Source organism: Myripristis murdjan, chromosome 8 (assembly GCF_902150065.1).
Source record: "Myripristis murdjan chromosome 8, fMyrMur1.1, whole genome shotgun sequence".
Lineage (NCBI taxonomy): Eukaryota > Metazoa > Chordata > Actinopteri > Holocentriformes > Holocentridae > Myripristis > Myripristis murdjan.
In genome coordinates, this window is record NC_043987.1 from 21,813,252 (window position 1) to 21,837,801 (window position 24,550).

The window sequence follows — 24,550 nt, forward strand, 5'->3', positions numbered from 1 at the left end:
ACAGCTTTGCCCTTTTTTGCCACAGATTGTTGATGGGAATAGATGATAATGGCCTTCTTATCCACTGGACAATGCAGTAGGGACCTACTGACCAGTACTCTGTGGGGGAGATTACGACTGATAACTTCCATTCATTGGTGTGATAACAGTCAAATCGGATGGTATAGACTGCAAGATTCTAGTCAAGCATGCTGTTGAGCAGCTGAGACTTTTAATCTAATACATACCACAGACATTCACACAGCCAAAAAAATAAAAACACTAAATGAATTTCATTTCATTTGAGCATTTATTAATCATATTCACAGCAACAGAGTGCGCCTGTGGGGTCTTGCTGCCGTGTGTCTTCTGTTGTTTGCAATTTATCTGTATTTATCAGACAGAGCCAGAGCCAGGGCAGACAGGAACTTGTCCATAGCCACATGAACCTCTGGGGTGAAGTCATTGGGGAACATGCCGGCCAGAACCACTAGGATGTTGTGGGAGAGGATCTGTAAAAAGAGAACAAGAGCATGAACCCATCATCATTCCCTGTAATCTCGTCAAGAACCCCATGGAGGTCCTGTTCCTGTCCTTGAGAGACACTTTTAGTTCAGTTTAGTCTCAGTTGAGTTTGTTAAGCACAATTTTAAAATACACAAAAATAGTAAAGATGTCAAATATATACAGTCCAGGGAGAGGCAGAATACCCAGTAGACTTATTTAAAAACAGGACTCAGAGCACAACATTGACTCAGAGCACAAAATTGTCACAACTACATAAAAGTGATGACAAAGAGTAAAAATATATAACAAATATAAAACAATGATATCAAATTAAAAGAAGTTAATGTGTGTGTGTGTGTGTGTGTGTGTGTGTGTGTGTGTGTGTGTGTGTGTGTGTGTGTGTGTGTGTGAGATAGATGCATGTCACTATGAGTGAAGCAAACAAAATATGGACATTGCCTACATTGGGAAAAGCTGACCTCTGAAAGTGAGAAATTTAGGAAGATGACAATCTGGAGATTGGTGAGTTGAGTTAGAATGAATGAATTTGATTCTGATTTTTTTCCACTGAAAATGATAGTTTGATTTTTTTTTTTTTTTTTTTTTTTTTTAAATATTCAAAGAAAGTTTATTTAATCTGAACCATAGGCAGTTAAACTATCATAGCATAGGCAGTTAAACTATCAGTAGTATCCTTAATCAGTGAATTTACCTTTCAATCAGAGAGAACAAGGGTTGTGTCATCTGCAAACAGTTGCTTTTAGAGAAATAATAGATGAGACAAATCATGAATATAGATAAGGAATGATAGTGTTCCAAGAATGGAACCCTGCAGAACCCCACACAGAGGTGTGGGTTTGTTGGAATTGCACCCCTTGTTTTCTGTTAAATACTTTTTTAACCATTTATACATAGTATGATGAAAACCATATTTATGCAACTTTCCCAAATAAATTAAAATTCTAGGTTGTGTTCCATAGGCATATTAAAAATGACTTGCATTGGTGTACCCACCTTGAAGTTAGCAGGGTCCACACGCAGCTGGAAGGCGTGCAGCTCGCTGAGGGTGATGAGGCCTCCAACCAAGTTGTCGATTTTGCCCACGGCTTCACCGATTCCCGTCATCACAGTCTTTCCGTGCTTCCTCACCGGGGCAGAGCCGGGGCTCAGGTCCTTCCAGTGGGAGAAGTAGGTCTTTGTCTGTGGGTACACAACCAGCATCCTGAGGAAAAAAGACAGTATATGAATATACATTCATGCATTGTTGTGAACAGGAGCAGATCTAACACCAGTCAGTCAGCTGTATATTCACCTGGACAGAGCATCGCAGCCGATTTCCTCGGCCTGTCCAGACATCTTGCCCCAGAATGTCTTGACTGTGTTCTTGTCCTTAGTAGTGAGACTCATCTTTCCTGTTTTCAACAGCGGGTGGTTTTGAAGTAAAAACTGCATAAGCCGTGGGGCCTTTTATACATGAAAAAGCGCATGGACACACCCGGGACCACCTCCAAGATAGGCTGCGTGGCATTTGGACGAGTTCCAAAGGATAGGTTGGCAGTTTGAACAAGATAAACTGGAAAAAAAGAAAAAAAATCTCATGATGACTGTCTTGTTTACAAAGCCTATAAAAATAATGATTCAATCACAATCATATAAGCTTTAGTCATCACATTATTTTTACACTAGATTGATAAAGATCACTGAATTTATAAAATCCTATGTGCATGTTCAAGGTGCCCATTCACCTGGGCCACAGGTGAATGGGCACCTGGGCCACACCAAGCTTCACTTCTCACTGTCAGTTAATTTCCATTGTCACTAATATTCAACTTGTAGTGCACAAATAAGATCTGTCTGCATGCTGCTTCAGGTGTAGGCCTACCTATGCACATAAAGAGGTGTGTGCTCACACGGGTTATGGGCTAATGTGAACCCTAAAATAACTTTTGTCGGCAAAAGAGGCCCACATTGTTTTTAGAAGGTCTAATTAAATGTATATAACAATGTACAAAAAATAGCACAAAACATAAACCCTCTAGGACTTGAAAAATTCAAAACGTAGGCCTGTGGTGCCAAATGTTCAAGGCCAGACCAAACACAGCCTGCTACAAAGTGATTTACAATCTGGCATTTAGAGCCTATTAAAAGATTTATTTATCGGTTAATACCAATGTGATGACTAATGTAATTTTTCTCTGTGCTGCCAATATACGGGTGTGTTTCCAAACGCTTATCTATAGCCTTACCAAGAGTGTAAACTACTGCAGCTTTCAAAGGGTGGACCCGCTCAGAAAGGGACAAGATAAAAAAAAAAAAAAAAAAAAAAAAAAACATTAATTCAACCAGCCTAATAGACGAGTTATAGGCTTCTGCTTGAGCATTTGTGGTGGCGTCCACATCAAGCCATTACATATCTATTGTGGATAGAGCCAATTTAATTGAATTGACTTCAAAAAAGTGATTGGTTGACCGATGTGCGAAAAGTGTTTCAGTAATTTTCCACAGGCTCAGCTCTCTTGGCATGCTGTAAACCACTGAGTGTGGGTGATTGATAAGGCCAGATGGTTCCAGACTTCAGTAACCTCCAGACAGTTTCTGGCATTTTAAGTTCACAGGGTTCATTACCCCTTATTTGAATATTCCTGATTACTTGCCAACTGGGCGGAGAATTAATATAAAAGCTGTGGACGCACAGTGGTCCTCAGCATTTGCAGACACACTATCAGAGTCTATTAGCACCATGGTTGAGTGGACAGATGCTGAGCGAAAGGCCATCACTGGGGTCTGGGGGCAAATCAAGCCTGATGTGATTGGGCCCCTCGCTTTGGCAAGGTAAGTTGATTAGCGATAGATGCGTTTTATTAATCTGCAATTGGTTTTAATTATGTAAATTTCAAAGAAACATTTCAGTTTGAAATTGCAACTCTATGTAATTCTGTAGAGGCCAACTCATTCTCCCAGAGGCAGACTACTCATTCTCCTGCAGCTGGAAATTTAAAGAGCTAAATGTACATATTTTGTACATTACAAAGCTGCAGATGATCCAATTCAGACATGTGCAGTTTCCTCTAATGGAATCTGATCTTGTTGGCTAATACTTTGAAATTCAAAGTATAACCAATCCAGAATGAAAGTCTTGATAATGTTTTTTTTTTTTTTTTTTTTTTTTTTTTTTCAGATGCCTCGTTGTGTACCCATGGACCCAGAGGTACTTCAGCACTTTTGGAGACTTAAGTGATGCCAAGGCCATCATGTCTAATGCCAAAGTGGCCCAGCATGGCGTCACTGTGATTAAAGGTCTGGAGAAAGCTGTGCAAAACATGGACGACATCAAGAACACCTACGCTGCCCTCAGCGTGCTGCACTCCGAGAAGCTTCATGTGGATCCAGACAACTTCAGGGTGAGAGAAAGTAGCTCCAAAGCTTTCATCACAGATATGTTAAACAAGGCTGTTGTCTGAAAAGCAGGCCTGTGATATCTAGTATTATCATATGTTTTACTTCCAATGGTGTGAATAAGCCTGGAAGGCCCCTAAAATAAAGGGGATGAAGGCTCACACTTACAATATATATTTGTTTTCTTGAGTTAAGCCCATACGCAAACTTATATTTTACTGTGTTTGCAAATGGCAAGGCAAGTCGGTGGCAGTGTGCCTCTCTCAGGGTGTATTCAACGACGTTACGATACGTAACGTTGTGTGACGTTGTCTCACTGAATGATATGTTTGGTTGTAACGTTTTGTAACAGAGAGCAACATGCTTCACAGGTAGTTTTCCTCCGTTTTGTGGGCGTGTCACAGGTGTTATCCAATCATCATCAGCCTGTATTTAAGCCTCCGCGATTTAAAACGCTAGTGCTCCATTCGGGCTTCCAATTTGCTGTATTAGTGCAGCCCATGTTTAAAATTTTACCCATCATTTGAAGAGGTAAAAGCATATGAATGTGCTGAGTATGATGATAGATCAGACATAGTTTATTGTTTTTCTTCAATAATATGGCAACTTTTATTCAACTTAGAACTTAAAACACATTTGTGTTGGCCTATGGTACAAACCTTGGAAACATTAACAATAACTGTTGTTTTCATAGTGGACACTGAATGTATTGCAGTACCCCTATAATTAATGATCTATGTAAAGTAATGTCCTGCTCAGTTCTTCGGCTACAATTGCGAGGAGAATGGCCCTCTTGGCTTCCATACTTGCAGCGCTTGCGTAATGCAACAGGTTGTTCAGAACTTTATCGTTTCTGTTAGCTTGACGTTACATACCGGTACGCCTATGTTGAATACACCCTTAGTGTGTACTCAGTGACCTTGGAGGGGAAGAGAGAGGTGGTGGGGTCTAAAGGTAAAGTGCCCCTGCTGGGACATGCTGGAGGCAGACTAGAGCCTACTCACATGTACATATGGTTTGTGATTATTAATCTCCATCCCATGTCATTCTGCAGCTCCTCGGTGACTGCCTGACCGTGGTTGTGGCGGCGAAGATGGGCAGTGCCTTCACCCCAGAAATCCAGGCTGCGTGGCAGAAGTTCCTCTCCGTGGTGGTGTCTGCTCTGGGAAAACAATATCATTAAAAAGTTATTTCTGTGTTAAACAGAAATATTGCATTGAGAACCTGCTCATGTTAATAAAAATAATTTCTTAAGTCCAAAAGTCTGTTGTTTTCCCTCTTATGCCTGGTGCTTAAAGAGATAGTGTTTTTTTTTTTTTCTTGGAAAGGTTGTACCACTTTATCCCAGCACAGTTGGCATCGTTCATTAAAAGTATGGTTACAAGTTTTATCGAAAGGGTAAAAGGATAGAGAAGACAGATATAAGGACTTACTGAGGTACATAAAACATGTGAAAAGGCAAACTTTGTAACAGTTTCTCCTCAGACAAATCCAGCTGTAGTGTCACTAACAGATCATGATGTTGCTGCATGGTCATTCAGATCTGAAGCAAATTTGAATTTGGATTTGATTCTTTTTTAAAATCAGTTTATAAGATACAAATCCTGTAATGATCCATACATAAAAGACTAGGCAATGCTACTTTAAATAGTAGTAATATGAGTAATAGTAGCAATGCTAAAGTCACACCTGAAATAGTTTAAACAGATACATTTGAGATAGAAATAATACAGCAGTGCTGAATAGCTTCAGTGGTACAACAGGTTGGTAGGAACAATATTTGTAATGTGGTTGCTGGGGTGCACAAGGTGGTCATTGGTTCCTAGGGTGTGTGTACTGATCATGAGGTGTTTCTAGGTGTCATGCAGTGCCCATGGAGTGGCAAACAGGGTGATGGTTTCCATTTTTAAAAGAGGGGGACCAGTTATGCTCCAGTTATGAAGGTATGACACTGCTCAGCCTCCCTGGAAAAGCTTACATCATGGTGCTGGAAGAGGAGACTCCAGCCGATCATCAAGCTTCAGGTTCAGGAGGAACAAGGCAGATTTTTTTTTCTGGTCATCGTACTGCGGGCCAGCATATAACTCTAGCAGGGACACAGGAAGAATATAGGAGTCTACATGTGGTTTGTAGAATTTTAGAGGACTTATCACTTATGTTCCCTGCATGTCCTGTAGGGGGTACAATGTGAACATGGACTGCCAAGGCCACTGCTGCCAGCCACTCAGGCTCTGTATGACATGAGAGCTGTGAGAGCTGTGTGCACAGACTCAGCACCAAATGAAACTCATTCCCAGTGGGAGCGGAACTCAGCCAAGGCTGTGTCCTGTATGGTGACCTCAGTACTGCATCTCTGCTGTATGTAGATAGTGTGGTCCTGTTGACATTATCAAGCTGCATGCATTAAGATGGTCTGCAGTAGAGAGTGAGAGCATCTGGGTGGGGGTCAGCACGTTAAAGTCTGAAGCCATGGCTCTCTGTTTGAAAAAGGTGGATTATCCCCTCTGAATAGGGAGTGAGCTACTTCTCACTCAAGTGTCTGGGAGTCTTGCACCATTAAGGGTAAAATACAGCAGAAGAATGACAGATGCATTGTGCAGCAGCCACTGGTATGTAGTTGTTGCCCTCGATCATTGAGGTGAGGGGGGAGCTGAGCTTTACCAGAGATTTACTATTCGATCCTTCCAACCCCTGCTTGTGGTCACAAGATTTAGGAAGTGATCAAAAGAAGGAAACTGCAGATACAAGCAGCCAAAATGAGCTTCCATTGCAAGGTGACTGGGCTCATCCTTATAGGGATTGGGTGAGGAAGTCAGAGTTGCTCTGTACTGAAAGGAGCCAGTTGAGGTGGTTGAGGCATCTGATTGGGATTGCTGCTTGGAGGTGTTCCAGGCATGACTGACTGGGAGGAGACCCCGGGGGAGATACAGTGGCTTGGGGTCCCCCAGAAGGACCTGGCAGATATGATAGGGTAAAAAGATATCTGTGCTGCCCTCCTTAATAATCCAGTGTCCCAGAAACAGCCTTCTCTTTTCCCGGTCTTAGCAGCAGAGGTAACACACTATATCTGAACATTGCACATTGGCTATAAATACAGTTAGGTCCGCAAGTATTTGAACAGTGACACAATTTTTTTTTGCCCTTGCACCACAGTGGATTTGAAATGGAATAATAAAGGTGTGATTTAAGTGCAGACTTTCAGGTTAAGTTAATTTTTTATACACAGGTACAAATAATAATAATAATAATAATAATAATAATAATAATAATAATAATGATCATAAATAGAATGAGGGGAAAAAAAATCAAATTAATTCAAAATTTAATTTAAAAGGCTACATCATTCAAAATACACATTGTGGTCATAATGACAACTGTATCCTTTATGTAGACTATTTTGTTCTTCTCTTAACAAAATAAATTTTATAGCAGAAGCAAGTTTCAAAGTCCTTATTCAAAAACAAAACACAACGCTGATTTAGGTTTGGTTGTTCAAGTGTTTCTGGTGCTGGTGGTGCACTAGATTTTTGGATGTTAGTTATTGTTAAGATGTTTTGGGTGATTTCAAGGGCACATTCTGTAAACAATGATAAGGACAACAACAACAATGCTAATTATTCTAAGTTTGTTGTTGTATTTTCTCTGTTTATAATGTTTAATATTCAGCTGACAATGCGCACTATGTGGTTTTTTGACAGGTGTAAGACAATAAATTCAAAGGTTGTTCAGAGTGGGGGAAAAGCCATTATCATTACAAGATGTCTAAACAAAGAGACGCCCTTACCTTTAACTGCCCCTCTGATGTTTAAGCGTCTGCTCTCTTTGATTGAATGCAACTTATGTCCTCAGCAGAATCGGCTTTCTGAGTCCACATGTATGTAACCAAAGACTGGCGCAAAAGGAACAATATGCATACAAAATGTTGCTTTAAGCTCTCCTTTTCAAAATCTTTCCATAGCAGACTGGATAGAACCAAACAAAAGCTTTCAGTATTCCTATACTTTCTATTTCTCAAGTTTCTTCTGGGTCATTTGTTAAAGCTGCCATGTAAATGTACCTCATTTTGATGCGTCTGGATGGGGAGCAGCCCGCACCACAGCACAGTCTGGCGGTCGTCAGATGTGTGGCATGATTCCCTTTCAGCCTCAGGAGATGGTGATGAGAAACCAAGCCAGCAAACATCTGACAGAGAAGTGCCTTATCATGGCCCCACTGCTGGAGATGAAGCGCGCAATCTTGGCACCAAGCCCTGGCATTGTGTGGCAACGCCCATGATAAAAAAACAAAACAAAACAAAACAAAACAAATAACAATAAGATATCAGTAAAGGATATTTTGAGATGAAAAAAATAACTTTGTATGAATGAGAGAGAGAGACAGAGAGAGGGAACAAAAAACTAATAATGCAAGGCTCCCAACTTAAATCAGTCTACTTTGCATGTTGCATGATTGGTCCTTTCCAAAGAATTTGCCTACATCAATGATGTGACAGTCTGGTCGTACTGCTTCCCAGGGAGGACATCACCATGGCCAGGAACTTCTGAAAAGCTCCCTGGACTTCAGTAGTGAAAGCGGAGCCCATCTGGGACGCAAGAACAGTTGTCAGACAGTTAGCCAGCAGCTGTAAAATGGAAAGCAACAAAAAACATTTGAATAATTCGAAGGGATGGGGCAGTTTTACTGTAATCCTTGAGTTTGGTTAAGAATGTTTGTCAAGTCACGGATGACATTTATTTTCATTACCCTGAAGTTATCAGGATCCACACATTATCTTGCAGTGCGGCACGCTCAGCTCACTGTTGGTGTCTTTGACGTTGTCCGTGTTCTTCATGGCCATGTCCAGGCCGTGAAGGATAAATTTTCTGTGAGCGACGACCATCGGGTTTCCTCCAATGGCGGCGGCGTTGTAGAGGTTTCCCAAGTCGCTAAAGCACCCCTGAGTCCAGTGGTAGACGAGCAGGCACCTGAGAAAACAGTGGACAATCTGGATGTTACAGTCGAGAAAGTGGATCAGTGTGCCTAAGTGCACAACAAGTAGCCTATCTAATGTGCAAAATAAACCTTTTGTGCATTACGCACGGACAGGGGTCAGTTAAATATTTGCCCACTCACATTTATTTCGCAGCTCAGTATAGTACATTTCGTATGCTATTTCCAGGTTTAACAATGCAAATATCAACATAAGTAGGCTCTCATTCTGATACGACTACTATTCAAGTAACCTGAAATATCCACATACTGTTAAAAGTAACCATTAATATCACATATTTATCAAGTGATTCTAAGTGTTTGTGCTCAGTAGTGCAGTGAATGATGATGAATCGCTCAGTTGGAGCAGCGCCCTCACCTGTTGAAAACTAATGAGCAGTGAAACTTTGAGTTTACTGTCTCCAAATCAAACATCCAGCCTAGGGCGCACATCAACTAAGTCCAGAGCCCTAAAGGCTACATTGCATGGAGGAGAAAGCAAAGGAAACATTATTTTATTTATAATAGAAGAGGATGAGTAAGCCGTAAGCGCATCTTTTTTGATGCAGACAATGTAATTTTGCAGGCCAATGTAAAATCAATATTTGCTCCCTCCCTCCTGACTTTGTAAAATAAGTACCTATGAGTGATAGATAGATAGATAGATAGATAGATAGATAGATAGATAGATAGATAGATAGATGTCGATATATATTTCATTATAAAAACATCATAAGTCATAGAAAATACAGATCCAATTTGCGACTGTACTGTACTAATAAGTCTCTCTCTCTCTCTCTCTCTCTCTCTCTCTGTGTGTGTGTGTGTGTGTGTGTGTGTGTGTGTGTGTGTGTGTGTGTGTGTGTAAATGACGTGACAATGACACCAATGAGCTGCAATTTTTTTCAAGGAGCAGTTAAGGTGTCTCCGCTGTTGAATGACTTCATTTTGAATATTTTCTGTTGGTATTTTACAGTGCTGAAAAAAAAAAAAATCAAATGTATTTTGTAACCGGATACTTTAGGATGGGGTAATTTTGTATTTTTAAAATACTTAAAATACGTTCCCCATGATTCATAAAAGATAAATAAAAAATCACGTAAATACATCCTAACACCCTAAAAACAAAACAAAACAAAACAAAAAAACTTGTCCATGTACATATTCAGATAAAAATAAATAAAATAAATTTTCCAGCAGTCCTCGGAGCAAAGCAGAGTTTGAATTTGGTTGAGATACATTTTGCTGATTGTAGTGACACCTAGCAGCTCCGAGTTATTTCAATGAGCAGTAAGGTGTCTCCTCTGTTGAATATTCAGTCATTAGATATAATAATAATAATAATAATAATAATAATAATAATACATTTTACAAATCTGAATATTCTACCATTTTGTATAAGGTCAGAATTCCCAGTGTTACAAATGTATTTTCCTGTATTTTGAAGCTACAATATACATTTCGACACATAACCAACTCTACGAATGGGACCAGTGCATATGTAGTGTCACACCAAAACCGAGTCTGTGTGGTTTCCATGGCAACAAGAAACGTTTCACTGAAAACCCGCATCAAAAGCCGCTGTCAACTTTGTTAGTCTGCATAATGGACCGTTTTGTTGTCAATTTTGATTTATTTGGCGACCTAAGTTTGGATAAACGGCTGAACGGGGAAGACAAGACAGAAGAGAAAAAGAAGAGAGTACGCGAGAGTGACGAGTGAAGAGCTGGATCAGCTGGAGAGGTCAGGAAATGAAGCCGGTACGGCCCGGTCAACGTCTTGGGCCGTCAAATGTCTACAAGACGACCTGAAAAACACCGGGCAAACAGCTGATTTCTCACCTGTAAGGAAAGAAGAGCTAAACAAGATCCTCCGTGAATTTTATGGAGCTTTAATTTCTACAATAGAGAATGAAATGCGGAGTCAGCACCACGGACAGTAGGCTACCTGTAAGGTTTTCCACGGAGATGTGCGGCTATAGCTTTTTTCTTGTTATTAATGTGTTAATGTTATCAGTTATTAATTAGCCTATTAATCGTTATTAATTTGTTTAGTCTTTATGAGTTGCCTAGGCCATTGATTGAATTAATTTGTCAATTTGTTTGCATCTGTACACTGAAGTGAACATTTAATAAAGCAACACATCTGTGAAAACTGTCGTCTTTATTTCAGAAGTAAATTGATAACAGCCTGAAAAGGTGATTAGCAAAAGCCCCTGAAAGGTGGGGTTGAAATTATATAACTCTGTTCAGCCTTAATGTGACTGCTTAGGCCTACTGTTACTTTTGCTGCTTAGCCACATTAATCGGAGCTGACGTTAAACTGGAGTGACACACCGCCAGCTGAAATAAAACATCTGCCGGTGAGTTTATGAAAAGATTGTTTGTTGTGGTGCCGACACTGGAAAGCAGTAGCCTATATTTAAATATAGCCTAACTGTTCTCATAAGATGGTTGTAGATAGACTAAAGATCAGCTAAACTGCTGAGTCGCTGTTACGGCACCTGTTAGATTAAAAATGACTGAGAAGTCGGCAGAAGTAGGCCTATAACTACAGTATCAGTCCATGAAAAAAATATTTTTTCCCAGCGGATATTCTAGTAACAACATGATTGAGCTATCAGAGCAGTTTTTTTGCTATCTATCTGTGGTATTTATTCAGTTTTGGGAAATCACGATGTCTAGAAAACATGGTAAGTCCAAGTTGGCTGGCTGACAGGGACTTGTTAACGTCAGATCTCTCAGATTTCCACTGAAACGGAGAGAATAGGCCTACTAGCAAAAAAAACTTTTACATTTTGGCAGCGAAATGCCCACAGTATGAATCTACATTTTGATTATACATTTTATTTTGTTGGTAATAGTTGTATAATCGCATTATTACACGAGAGGGTGTGCTTGAACGTTATTATTGTCACTTCCTTACACTCTCGTGTAATAATGCTTAAATCAACACTGACTACGAAAAGAAACGAGGCTCACCAAGGATTAGCCATATTTCATGGTTTAAAAAAAAAAAAAAAGCAACTCATAAAGATCTGTTAATTTTGTGTAATCCAATTTCCTTGTGACCAATATGATATCAAACAAACAGACATCATCATCGGTTGTAATAGCAGTTTAAAATAAGTAGCCTATTGGTACATTGACCCTGCTGGTATCTAAGCAACAGTTAGTCAACTTACACTCAGCTTTACAATATCCTACATACTAATAGCCTACTAATACTAGGCCCAATACTTAATATTTAATACTTAATACTAATACTAGGCTAATACTAATAATAATACTACTAATAATAAATGAAGGACAGTAGGCCTTTACGAGTGATTTTGACGTGATGCGCCTGATTTTGGTCTGGTTTTAGGTTGGGTCTTCTACAGCCATTCACTCCGGATCCAACAGCGTCTTCTTCTTCCAGTTTCCCTCAGTGCTGGAGGTTACCAGAGGTACCTGTTGGCATGGACTGGAGTCACTGGGTCACATGATATGGAGGCTGTTGAAAAAAAAAGCATAGTTCTTTTCATAAAAATATTAATAGCCTATTAATTTTAAGAAGCAGTCAAATCCAATAAAAAGAGCTGTGTCTCATTCGCCCAGTGTAGTAATAATATCTGGTATGGATTTGGAGTCACAGGGGAACACAGCTGCTTGACGGTCCGGCTGGACAGCGGCGCTATAACACTGCGAGTTTTTAATTAGCCGACGTATATGTAGAGCCACTATTCTGCAGTATTGTAGTTCATACCGTATAAATCACAGGGCTGGGGACTGACACTGAAACCAAAGCGTTTAAATCTCCCCAGTTGTAAATGTTAAGGTCTTGTTTACTTATAATAAAGTATTGATAACATATAACCTACACAATCGTTCATAATGTCCTCATTTATATGTGGATGCGTGTTCTGCATGCTAAAGTGAGCGTGGTGGTGAGCTCAGGTGGCGTAGCGCCATCACCTGTTGAAAACCAATTAGTGCAGAAACTTGGAATTATCTCCCAATCAAGCATCCAGCAGAGGGCGCACATCAATAAGACCTACATGATGCCCCAAAGTAGTGGTGTCACACTTTAATTATGAGACCTCACGAGCCAAAAGACTCAAGTCGATACATGGATATTTTATTGTACTTTATGATTTATTATTTTTAATCAACTAATTTGTATCCTGCATGCCAACCAATCACAAATTGCGTTTTGGCACATGAAAATAACACACAATGTAGAATTATATAAAGCAGAAGAGAGAAATGCAACAAAAATATAGGATTCAGGTTTGCTATTTACCTCCCAGAAGAAAATACAACTCTTCCCTTCTTTCTTTCTTGAAAAAAAATCTACATTCCATATCAACCTTTTGTTTTTTTGATAGCATGTAGTTTCCTAGATATAGTTTGCTAAACTATGCAATAAGCCTGGCGGTGTTTCCTAAAATTCCAGCTGATGGATAGTTTGTAGTACCAGTTGTAATTAATTTAGCATAATTTATCATTAATCATTAATTTATCAGTTTATCATAGAAACCTCGTATTTTGCTTCTTACACATAGTTGATAATTGGATGCAAATATTTCAATTTAAAAACGATTGAAAAATGTGTTTGTTTTTGACCCCTTTTCCCTCCAAAACATCCCAAAATGATCATTATATCTTAACTGCAGTACTTAGAGAAATGTGTCTGACTGGCAGCTGAGCTGTCTGTGGGAGGGTAAGACAGAGTAAACAAACATATAGGTAACTTGTTGGTATCTGTAGCTTGCAAGTTAGAGACAGAGAGTTTTTTTTTTAACAGATGTATTGAAGAGCATTGCCATTTGGGTGGTCTTGACAGTTTTAGGTACCACTGGTAATTTCAGTTGTATGTCCCCTGCCATCTAAGTGGTTTATCCTGTCAAGGCATCACCTCAGCACCTGAAGAAAGATCTTTGCACTCAATCATGTGGTAGGAGCCACCGCTACCTGGTTGATGTCTTAACCTGCCCTGTTTGCCTCTGCCTCAGTGCAGATAGGGACTCCTCCTCCCTTCATCTCCTCCTTCTGTCAACCCTGAGGAGGATTTCACTTTTGGCCTGTGGGTGCAGCCTCATACTAGCCTCTTGCTAGCACATAGCTTGTCCCAAAATGGTTCCCATCCATAAATATGCCCAGCGTGAGTGGAGCATGCCTATGACAACCAAGACCATTGTGGTCCTTACTCCACTGTGGATGAGTGACTGTTTCCTCCTCCTCATGCTGATAAGGAGTAAGATGGCCTTCGTCTGATATTAGGTGTGAACAAATACCGAGACCCATTAGAGGGTGGAGCATACACAACATAGAAAGTAATATAACTGTAACTAATTTCAGTTCTATGAGTACATGCATAGCCCCCTAAACACAAGCTCAGCTGGCCCTGGTCTTTGTTGCTGACTTTCAAAGGCAGACGAGCAGCATTGATGCAGAGGTTTTATAGGGGGTGGGTGCTAGGAGGCCCCTACCACCTGATTGGACAGTGAGTGCAAAGATCTTTTCTCAGGTGCCAAGGTGATGGACAGGGTAAGCCAATAGTGAAGCCTATTAGAAGGCTACACACGTGCTCATAGAACTGGAGTCACACCCAGGTAAATTATAATTTTTAGCAGTGTATATTTTTGCAGTGTACAGGCTAATGGCAAATTAACAATGTGAGTGAGTGGACGAGCAAGAGTGAGGGAGTGGTGGCATGACTGCAGTCAGGGCGGACAGCAGTGTGCTGATCAGCACAGATCTGTGTGAGCAGTATAAACTGTGATTGTGACATGTGCATTTTATGATACAAATAAATTATATTATGTGTATGGGGACTGACAAAAAAGGCGACACTTAAATGTATCATTGTGGCACTAACAACACAACAACAACAGCAACAAGAACAACAATAATAATAATACATCATAAAAATCTGAATGTTTGGCTGTTTTGCACAAATACAGAATGCTCTGTGTTACAAACATGTTTTCCTGTATTTTGAAAATACATGTATTTTATCTTGATACATTTTCTGGAACCAGTATTTTGTATTTTATTCTGGTAGATTTATGTTAGGGGTATTTCGTGTTTTGTATCATGATTCATTTTGATGTATCTTTGTCTCTGTCTGCTGATAGATTATTGTGCTAGATGATGCGATGTAGGGGCAACTTGCAGTCAGCCCCTTACTCTGCTTTATAGGCTACATCAACCAGCCCTCTAAGGAAATAGACTATTTTGTAAAGCAAGCAGCATCACCAAACATAACTGCACCGAACAAATTAAACATGAGCGACAATGTTATTCTGTAACCATATTGTAAGTCTACCCATAACTCATAATACTTCACAGTATAAGCAGTTCTTCTTGCTTCTTGATACAACAACAAAAACTCAGTGAGCCAAAGCTAGAAACACTGAATATTTTTAAGACTTTCATACAGTGCGATGTAATTGTACAGCTATCATTTTGTTTCAGTGGAGTGGCTACTTGATGATCTAAAAATGAAACATTCAAGTCAGTAGGACACTGATGCACCATGGACGTGTAGTCTTTTTGCGCAAAAGAAGACCATTGTCCCCATGATCTTAAAGGCACCAGGAGGTTTAATTTAAAAGGACAAACATGCACAAAGACATTAATGAATATGCAAAACTTTTGAGTTTTGAGCTGCTTTGTTCATGATTTGGTTACAGTTCTGCTACACTGTTGCATTCATGCTAGCTGCAGCTGTCTCTGTGGCTACCGATTTATGTTTGTTTGTTTTCTTACGTATTCATCAGCGGTTAAAAAAAGACATCAACATTTGGGAATTTTATGTTCATTGTTTTTTTTTATTTATTATTGAGCAATCTCTTTAATGCCACAAGTAGCACTGATGCAGGATAACATGCCACCTGGGCTATGTGAGTTGATGCTCCTTCGCTGCTTGTATTTAGCGGTATCTCTCAGCCAGGGCCAAAGCCAAGTTCTGTAGGAATTTGTCAAGTGCAAGGTGGACCTCGGCAGTGAAGTCTGCAGGAAAGTACATGGCGATGGTCACATGGATGTTGTGGGCCAGGATCTGCGGTTAAGCAAGAAATACAGATTTTCACATCATGTCAGCAACAGAGAAAAACATCTTTCACTTACAGGCTAGAAGAGAATAAATCCACCTAAATTCAGTGTTTAAGGCTTAGACATCTTAGTGCTATCATGAGGTGATGATCTCCTTCTTTAATGCCATGATAAAAACAGACAGAAAAAAAACACCTACCTTGAAGTTGGCAGGGTCCACTCGGAGCTTGAAGGCATGCAGCTCGCTGAGGGAGCTCAGACCACCAACCAGATCGTCCATCTTTGTGACAGCATCGCCAATGGCTGCCATGATGACAGCACCATGCTTCTTCACTGGTGCAGATCCAGGACTTGTATCAGCCCAGTGGGAGAAGTAAGTCTTGGTCTGCGGGTAGACCGTCAGCATCCTTAAAAAAAAAAAAAAAAAAAAAAAGGCAAATATTAGATGGCAGATGATGACAAAAGACCAAGTAGGAAGGTATGAGAAAATGTTGGTCACTTAATTTTACATGTAGAAATGAAGGCCATGATGTTGCACCTACCTGCCCAGAGCCTCAGCACCCAGTTCAGGAGCCTTTGAGGAGATTTTGCTCCAGATGCCTGTTATCAAGGACTTGTCTTTGGCGTTGAGACTCATGGCTGCGTTTTCTTCAAAATTTTCTCAAGTGAAAGAGAATCTTCTGATGCTGAGACGCTGGTGAGGTGGGCATGTGAAGCTCCTTTTATATCAAACCGAATGAGACCGCACCCGTTTATCAAGTCCAAACCACACCTCTAAAGAAACTGCTAGAACTTTTAATCATCATTTTAATGACGAGATAAAATTAACCACTCCCAGTTGGCGCTGTAGAACATTGTATACAAATTATTTTAAGCATGAATAAAAAATGTCTTCTGGCTCATACTTGCTAAAATGGCTTTAGAAATAAGATACAGTTTAAGACTGTAAAATGAGAGGCTGCTGTGATCATTTCTCAAGGCCCACAAAGTAATAGCCCCAAACAGTCTGGCAGACATTTGTGCTGAGTAGCCTAAAAAATTGAATTTTCCATGTTAATTAAAACACACATGGGTCAAAAGTCTCATTTTAAAGTGCTTTGTGCACACATATTATTGACAATGTAAACCGAGGTTTGGCCTATAAATGGTCAAATACTGAAAGACATTTTTAATATATTGGTGTATTGATAAGTTGTCCCTCATGTAAAATGACTAATTATACATTCTTTACATAGGAGGCTTATTGTGCATCATATCAGTTCTGGCATGATATTTATCTGGTATAACTGTACATCTATTATATTAAATAAACATACTTAGTCATCCAACATATTCAAAGCTATAGTTAATTGTGGTAACTTTACTTGTGTTTTCATTTCATTTGTACTGACTTTGTTTCAGATTGGAAAATTAAGGGAATTCATTTTGGGGAAAAAGGGAAAAAAAAACAACTCCTAGAAAAGTACACTGAATCAGATAACAAATTATCAGTCTTGGCGATGTATTGCATGGCATGCTAATCTTTTAAAAAAAAAAAAAAAAAAAATATTGGCAAAGATCCTATCAGACTTTCAGGTTACAACCCAGCATGTGTCAGCTCTGGTCCAATCACATGCTTTTTCATCTGAGAGGTGGAGCATTCCATAATCAATAAAAAGTGGAGCCCCAGCACTTGGCATTCAGTAAGGTTTATCATCAGAGCTCGTTACAGACAACTCAGAGAAAACCTCTACACTGTCAACATGGTCGACTGGACAGATGCTGAGCGCAGTGCCATCGTGAGCCTGTGGGGAAAAATCAACGTGGATGAAATCGGACCCCAGGCTCTGGCCAGGTAACCCGTCCTTTCATATCAGGTCACCATAGTGATTATTATAATTTACACTGGCTTTGGAGGGGGAGTTTTATGTTGTTTTGTTTTTATGGATTGTGTCAATTCAGGCTTCTCATCGTGTACCCCTGGACTCAGAGGCACTTCGCCTTGTTTGGCAATCTGTCCAGCCCCTCCGCCATCATGGGCAACGCTAAGGTGTCCACACATGGAAAGACAGTGATGGGAGGGTTGGATAGAGCTGTGAAGAACTTGGACGACATCAAGAATGCCTACAAAGCACTGAGTGTGATGCACTCTGAGAAGCTGCATGTGGATCCTGATAACTTCAGGGTAGGTAACCATCCCAGACACAAAGTCACTATTCCTTCATGGATAACTAAATTGTGTCTGTAGTGAATGTGTGGTGACATTCCAGTTTAAATTCAGTTTTCTTCAGTAGTCCCATAGGAACCTGAAGTTTGTGTTGTGGTATTTGTAAAATATCCTTCAAAAAGTTATTATTGGATAGTTAGGCCTATTTGCTGTGAATCTTCTTTGTGAAAATGTTGAATATGTTGAGCTGCAGTGGTGAGTATATCAGCACAGTTTTGTAACCCTTATTGTCCTCATTTCAGCTTCTTGGTGACGTTGCCACCGTGTGCGTGGCAGCCAAGTTTGGCCCCTCCGTCTTCACCCCCGACGTCCAGGAGGCCTGGCAGAAGTTCCTGTCTGTGGTCGTCTCCGCTCTGGGCAGACAGTACCACTAAGGCCCCGGAGACACATTTGACAAGAATGTGCAGCAGTTTTTCATTTGTTTACACAAGATCTGATAAATGCCATTGTAGCTGTTGCAACAGTGATCAATAAAACCTCCAGTGAACTGCATCTTTGTGACATGTTTTTATTTTTATTTTCTTTAACAACACCATGCAGGTATAAATTGTTAATAAGACATTTAGTGGACAGCACAATGCAAATAAATTAATTAGAATTTCAGAGAATATTACTTTGTGCTGATTTTTCCTGACAGGACCATATCTACATACATCATCAGTTTGATTCTAGGGTATTCATGCTCTGAAGATTTATATGAAGTAAACTATTTTCTACAAAAAGAGTAAACTAAGTCCAGGTGGGTTTGCCACACTACATCCCAGGTTACCCTGTATGTGTGGTCAGGTGTAATAATACCAGGGTGACATTTTTACTGAAGTGTACATCACCACACTGAACTTAAGGAGTGTGTACAGGTTTGCTCAGTTAAAAAACAGAGTTAATCAGTCAGGCTATGTCTTTTTCCTCACAGGGTGGTATCTGATGCTATTGGCAGTGATAAAGTTAGAGCAACTCCACCATATCAGATGCTCTTATTAGCCCATAATTGCTTGACTTGATGAGGCTATTTGAAGCTACAATAAGCCTACAGGTATTAAGCGAGTTCATCAAAGCTGCCTCAAACAGCTGAATTAATGTGCATTAGCTGGAGCTGTGGACGAGTAGGCACTGACTCAGAAGCAGCTGGTGGCTCAGTGCTCGAACATCAATTGGAGGAAAGTACTGTAACAAGGTGTGATGGAGAGGCTCCAACAGGATGATCACACAGTTCAGGGTGTCCAGTCATCCTACTCAGTGTCTTGGAACTGTCTCATGTAGGGAGTGTCAGAAAATACAAATATAAAAATATGTGCCTTATACATTTTTAAAAAAGTGTGTGCATTATGTGCATTCAGTCTCAATATGTGCATTAATCATACACTGCGGGAGACATTGTCCAAGATGTCATCCTCCTCTCTGACACCACCACTACAGAGTCCAGCTTCACCCCCACAAGATATATATGCATCTCACTGATTCTTGGGAATTTGGATAAAACAGGTTTTAATTTTGAAAAAAACAAAACAAAAAAAAAGTTAAATTACAAAATCTGAAGGTATATCGATATAGGCCAAGGTCTTGGCTGTTCAGCAATGTACTGGTGCAACCTATTAGGCTACTTTGTTTTTGTCAACACTGTCACCATAATGTTTTTTTTTATTTGAAAAACATATTTTTGTATTAAAAGAGACTAATACTTTAATAATTCAACAGCACCAAAGAAACATATTGTACGTATATTTATTTAAAACAAATATAACTGCCTCTGACGGTGGTGACACTAATCTGATGGTGGTGACAGTGGCCTCATTACAACATACATTTCCAAAATTTATACCACTCAAGTCAATGGCTTCTTGCTTAACAACTTTATTTAACTCTTTGGTACAAAAAATAACAATCCTGAGCACTGTTATAAGCATTTTTCAGACTTCAGTCATCACCGTCAGACAGAAAACCTGACGGTGGTGACATCTGACGGTGGTGACAAAAACCTACTCTTTCACATAATAAGCATGAGTTGTTCACATTAGCCATCTTGTTTCCCCCCTGTTGCTACCTGCATCAGACCTCTTCTTAAAAAGTATACATTTATGCCATAATCTAATTTAATATTTTTTATACAAAAGTGATGGTGTTGACATGTTATGGTTGTGACAGTAGCAGTGTCCAAAAATATGAAGAGATTTAAGAGAAAATAGCAAACTTACAGGAGCCTGAGTGGTCTTGAAGCATGCAGTAGAGCTGAAGGTTTGAAAAGGGCTCCTCAGGAATGTAGCTGACCTTGTAGAGTTTTTTTTTTTTTTTTTAAATAAATATCTGACAGATATGTGGGACACATTTTGAGCAACCACAAAATAATAGTAAATATTGTTCAAAACTCATCGTTTGTAGTTTTTAATACATATTATGATGTACTCTTTCATGTAGTAAATGTACTATTCAATGAAATTATTACTTTTTGTTGTTTTAATCAAGTTGAAATGATTATCTCCTATCCGAGGACAACTGGTTTTGAAGGCAATGGGCCAATATATAATCATTAAATTAATAAAAATTAAAAATAAACCTATAAAAGAACCTTACAAATGTGCAAAGGACCCCCTGATTATGCCCTTGATTCTTGATTCTATTCATTAAAATGTTGTAAATTTCCACCAGAAATAGCATTTTTTGTAGTGGGACATGATTTATCCAAATTCTTAAGAATCAGTGATCTGTGTGTGTGTGTGTGTGTGTGTGTGTGTGTGTGTATCCTGAGGGTGGGTGTTTCAAATCCATTACCAGTGTCTTGAAATACATTCATTAAGAAATAACAGCATTGCATATTGTGTTTCATACCACATCATAATAAGTGTACCAACACAACATATTGAAAATTCTGAAACATTCACTCATGTAAATCTATGGATTTTACACTTTGAAACACCACTAATGTTACGGATTTGGATCCTACTTTTTGGTGGCAGCTATGTGGCTGCCACTTATGGTGTTTGGAGACACTGTTTTTTTGCAGTGAGCAATTTGATATTAATGGGTGTGGCCATCTGAATTTAGTGATAAAGGTGTGTTAAAATATCATGTGGCCAACAGAAATGTTTTTGAGACGTGGCCAAAACCTACAAGTTGAGTACGCCTGTTTCAACAAGAAAATACATAAGATGCTTTATTTTTATTTGATCACTTATGCATGGAGCGCTTTTGGGTGATCTTGTAAATTGCAGGACTTAAAAAAGTCCCTATGTATTGATTCTCCACATAGATTGATTTGTAAAGAACTTACAACTTTTTTATGATGTTGATTCAAGGTGTTTGTCTTCAATAATGCACTTTATGAACTGTAGAAAATGGTTGGCTTGTAGTGGAGTCTGCAGACCCTAAAAGCTCCAACTGCACAAGGGAGAAGTTTGCCTCAAGCGCTTCCTCTAAGAAAGTGCCTGAGGCTTTCTAACAGTGAGCCCATCAGTTATTCTAATTCTAACCTTACACTTTATCCTTACAAAATTTCTGACAGAGGGAGCTTGAGGCAAACTTTGCCCAGTACTGAAAAGGGTCTGGCTGCAGCTTGTAGACCAAGGGGGCACCATGTGAGGTGGGTGAGAGACATGAACATCCAGTTAAGCCATTAAACCCACCACGAGGCATTGAGAAGGGCTCTGGCTGCCGAAGCAAAGAGCCACAGAGGTGTGAGCAAAATACTGGGCAAAGTTTGCCTCAAGCACACTCTCGAAATGCACATTTGATTCCATAGTGCTTGACTCTGCCTCATCTTTAACCCTGACCCCAACCTAAACCCTAATCCAAAATACACCGTCAGACAAAACAAATTCAAGAAACCATCAGAACACTGTTTGCGTTGCATGTTATAATCAGTAATAGAGGCTTTAGTGTTTCCCACTTGATTTCTCAGCCGTCTCTCTCCCTTGCTCACTTGCTCTCACCAATATAACCTGTTAGCTATTGCTTCCAAATAACAACCAGCAAGCCAAGTAATTCACAAAAAAGCCTCAGCAAAATATTTCCTTCATCATTTTGGGGGCACTTAGCCCTGTAGCCTCTTATTTGAGCTGTGTATAAGTGACATGCTTGTCGCGAATCTAAGTTCCTTGTGTAAGCAGGTACACAGTGTTTATTTCTAGACCTACAATTGTGGAAAAAACAGAAGTAGTGGAGTGAGATATACACAGTAATATAGAGGAAGGCGCGCAAGCTGGACAGTGAATTAAGAAAGAGAGTGGCATAAGAGGTTCTTCATGTGCACAGAAAATGTTAGGGTGATAGACCCAGTAGTTTCCAGGATTAGGTGCAGATGGACACAAAGACACACAGGAGTGAGAACAATATTTTCCCCAGCTACGCCTGGCAGAAATAAAAATGTGTTTGATAATGCTTATAGGGTAGATGTGTTAGTTTGGAGATAGGCTATTGACTAGAGAAGCTAGAGCAGTTAGAGAATCATAATCTTAGTTAATGTGTGGCTTTGCTGTCCGTGTCTGCACATGTCAAATCCCTCCACTGGCTTCCAGTTGCTGCTCGCATGAAATGCAAGTTCTGGACACTCGCCTGCAAAGTAGCAACCAAAACTGCTCCTACTTACCTGGACCCCGTCTCTCAGGTTTATGCTCCCTCCTACCCTCTTTGGGAGAAAAATTCTGCCTCTATGCTTTCCTCCTTCCTTTTTGCACTTTATGCAATCTATATATTCCCTCCTTGCACTGCCTTGTAGCACTCCTTTGTAGCATCTCTGTCCTTTGGCCCAGAATCAGTGCTTTGTGGCACTTGATGTCGTTGTTCTCCCCTGAACAGATCTTTGCTTGTGGTGTATAAAATCCCATGTACGTTGCTTTGGATAAAAGTATCTGCCAAATGTGAATTGTAATTGTAATGTCTTTAATGTCTATGATGTTTGTAATGTCTGTAATGTCAGATGTCAGTGAGATTTCAGTTGGGTTTTGACTGTTGCCTCGGTGCTCAAAGATTCAGTGGTTGTAATTCAAATTCATATTCATATTTTGAGAGTAGAAAAGACCCAGTGCCGACCACAGCAAACAGTTCAATGTCTATTCCATTCCCATTCAATTTCTATGGTTCTGCTACAGTGTGGCATCCATGCTATAGCAACAGCTATTTCTATGGCTATAGATTTACATGTTTGTTTGTATGTTTTTTTCTTTGTTTTATTACGTATTCATCAACTGTTTAAAAAAAGACATCAACACTTGGTAAATTCATGTTCATTGTTATTTTTTTTTTTATTGAGCAATCTCTTTAATGCCGCAAGTAGCACTGATGCAGGATAACATGCCACCTGGGCTATGTGAGTTGATGCTCCTTCGCTGCTTGTATTTAGCGGTATCTCTCAGCCAGGGCCAAAGCCAAGTTCTGTAGGAATTTGTCAAGTGCAAGGTGGACCTCGGGAGTGAAGTCTGCAGGAAAGTACATGGCGATGGTCACAAGGATGTTGTGGGCCAGGATCTGTGGTTAAGCAAGAAACACAGATTTCACATCATGTCAGCAACAGAGAAAAACATCTTTCACTTACAGGCTAGTAGAGAATAAATCCACCTAAATTTGATTTTTAAGGCTTAGACATCTTAGTGCTATCATGAGTTGATGATCTCCTTCTTTAATGCCATGATAAAAACAGACGGAAAAAAACACCTACCCTGAAGTTGGCAGGGTCCACTCGGAGCTTGAAGGCATGCAGCTCGCTGAGGGCGCTCAGACCACCGACCAGATCGTCCAGCTTTGTGACAGCATCGCCAATGGCTGCCATGATGACACCACCATGCTTCTTCACTGGTGCAGATCCAGCACTTGTATCAGCCCAGTGGGAGAAGTAAGTCTTGGTCTGCGGGTAGACCGTCAGCATCCTTAAAAAAAAAAAAAAAACAGGCAAATATTAGATGGCAGATGATGACAAAAGACCAAGTAGGAAGGTATGAGAAAATGTTGGTCACTTAATTTTACATTTAGAAATGAAGGCCATGATGTTGCACCTACCTGCCCAGAGCCTCAGCACCCAGTTCAGGAGCCTTTGAGGAGATTTTGCTCCAGATACCTGTTATCAAGCCCTTGTCTTTGGCGTTGAGACTCATGGCTGCGTTTTCTTCAAAATTTTCTCAAGTGAAAGAGAATCTTCTGATGCTGAGACGCTGGTGAGGTGGGCATGTGAAGCTCCTTTTATATCAAACCGAATGGGGCTGCACCCATTTATCAAGTCCAAACCACACCTCTAAAGAAACTGCTCGAACTTTTAATCATCATTTTAATGACGAGATAAAGCTTAACACTCCCAACTGGCATATTAGTGGCCTACTTCATGTCTAAATTATTTTAAACACGCATAGAAAATGTCATCTGGGTCACCAAACTTGTGAAAATGGTTTCAGAAATAAGATTCAGGCTAAGACTGTAAAATGAGAGGCTGCTCTGATCATTTCTTAAGGCCCACAAAGTAAACACCAGTTAA

At 39.9% G+C, this 24,550-nt stretch overlaps 5 protein-coding genes and 1 pseudogene across 5 annotated transcripts; 2 read left to right on the top strand and 4 right to left on the bottom strand.

The window, feature by feature from the left end:
- Nucleotides 1–325: 325 nt before the first annotated feature.
- Nucleotides 326–1,915, bottom strand: LOC115363448 (hemoglobin embryonic subunit alpha-like). Its single transcript, XM_030057671.1, has 3 exons — nt 1,799–1,915; nt 1,501–1,708; nt 326–491 (listed from the first exon to the last, which is right to left on the bottom strand). The coding sequence occupies exons 1-3, from the start codon at nt 1,891–1,893 to the stop codon at nt 363–365; spliced, it is 432 nt and encodes a 143-aa protein (XP_029913531.1). The 5' UTR covers nt 1,894–1,915; the 3' UTR covers nt 326–362.
- A 1,743-nt stretch (nt 1,916–3,658) lies between these two features.
- Nucleotides 3,659–5,134, top strand: LOC115363454 (hemoglobin subunit beta-like). Its single transcript, XM_030057676.1, has 2 exons — nt 3,659–3,887; nt 4,937–5,134. Exons 1-2 carry the CDS (start codon nt 3,738–3,740, stop codon nt 5,063–5,065), a joined length of 279 nt encoding a protein of 92 aa, XP_029913536.1. The 5' UTR covers nt 3,659–3,737; the 3' UTR covers nt 5,066–5,134.
- A 2,950-nt stretch (nt 5,135–8,084) lies between these two features.
- On the bottom strand, nt 8,085–9,921 carry LOC115363163 (hemoglobin subunit beta-like; annotated as a pseudogene).
- A 5,729-nt stretch (nt 9,922–15,650) lies between these two features.
- LOC115363455 (hemoglobin subunit alpha-A-like) lies at nt 15,651–16,550 on the bottom strand. The gene is made up of 3 exons (XM_030057678.1): nt 16,433–16,550; nt 16,090–16,297; nt 15,651–15,897 (listed from the first exon to the last, which is right to left on the bottom strand). The coding sequence occupies exons 1-3, from the start codon at nt 16,525–16,527 to the stop codon at nt 15,769–15,771; spliced, it is 432 nt and encodes a 143-aa protein (XP_029913538.1). The 5' UTR covers nt 16,528–16,550; the 3' UTR covers nt 15,651–15,768.
- A 1,010-nt stretch (nt 16,551–17,560) lies between these two features.
- On the top strand, nt 17,561–18,588 carry LOC115363449 (hemoglobin subunit beta-like). The gene is made up of 3 exons (XM_030057672.1): nt 17,561–17,724; nt 17,832–18,054; nt 18,339–18,588. Exons 1-3 carry the CDS (start codon nt 17,633–17,635, stop codon nt 18,468–18,470), a joined length of 447 nt encoding a protein of 148 aa, XP_029913532.1. The 5' UTR covers nt 17,561–17,632; the 3' UTR covers nt 18,471–18,588.
- A 4,720-nt stretch (nt 18,589–23,308) lies between these two features.
- LOC115364276 (hemoglobin subunit alpha-A-like) lies at nt 23,309–24,242 on the bottom strand. The gene is made up of 3 exons (XM_030058764.1): nt 24,082–24,242; nt 23,744–23,951; nt 23,309–23,553 (listed from the first exon to the last, which is right to left on the bottom strand). The coding sequence occupies exons 1-3, from the start codon at nt 24,174–24,176 to the stop codon at nt 23,425–23,427; spliced, it is 432 nt and encodes a 143-aa protein (XP_029914624.1). The 5' UTR covers nt 24,177–24,242; the 3' UTR covers nt 23,309–23,424.
- Between the last annotated feature and the right edge of the window lie 308 nt (nt 24,243–24,550).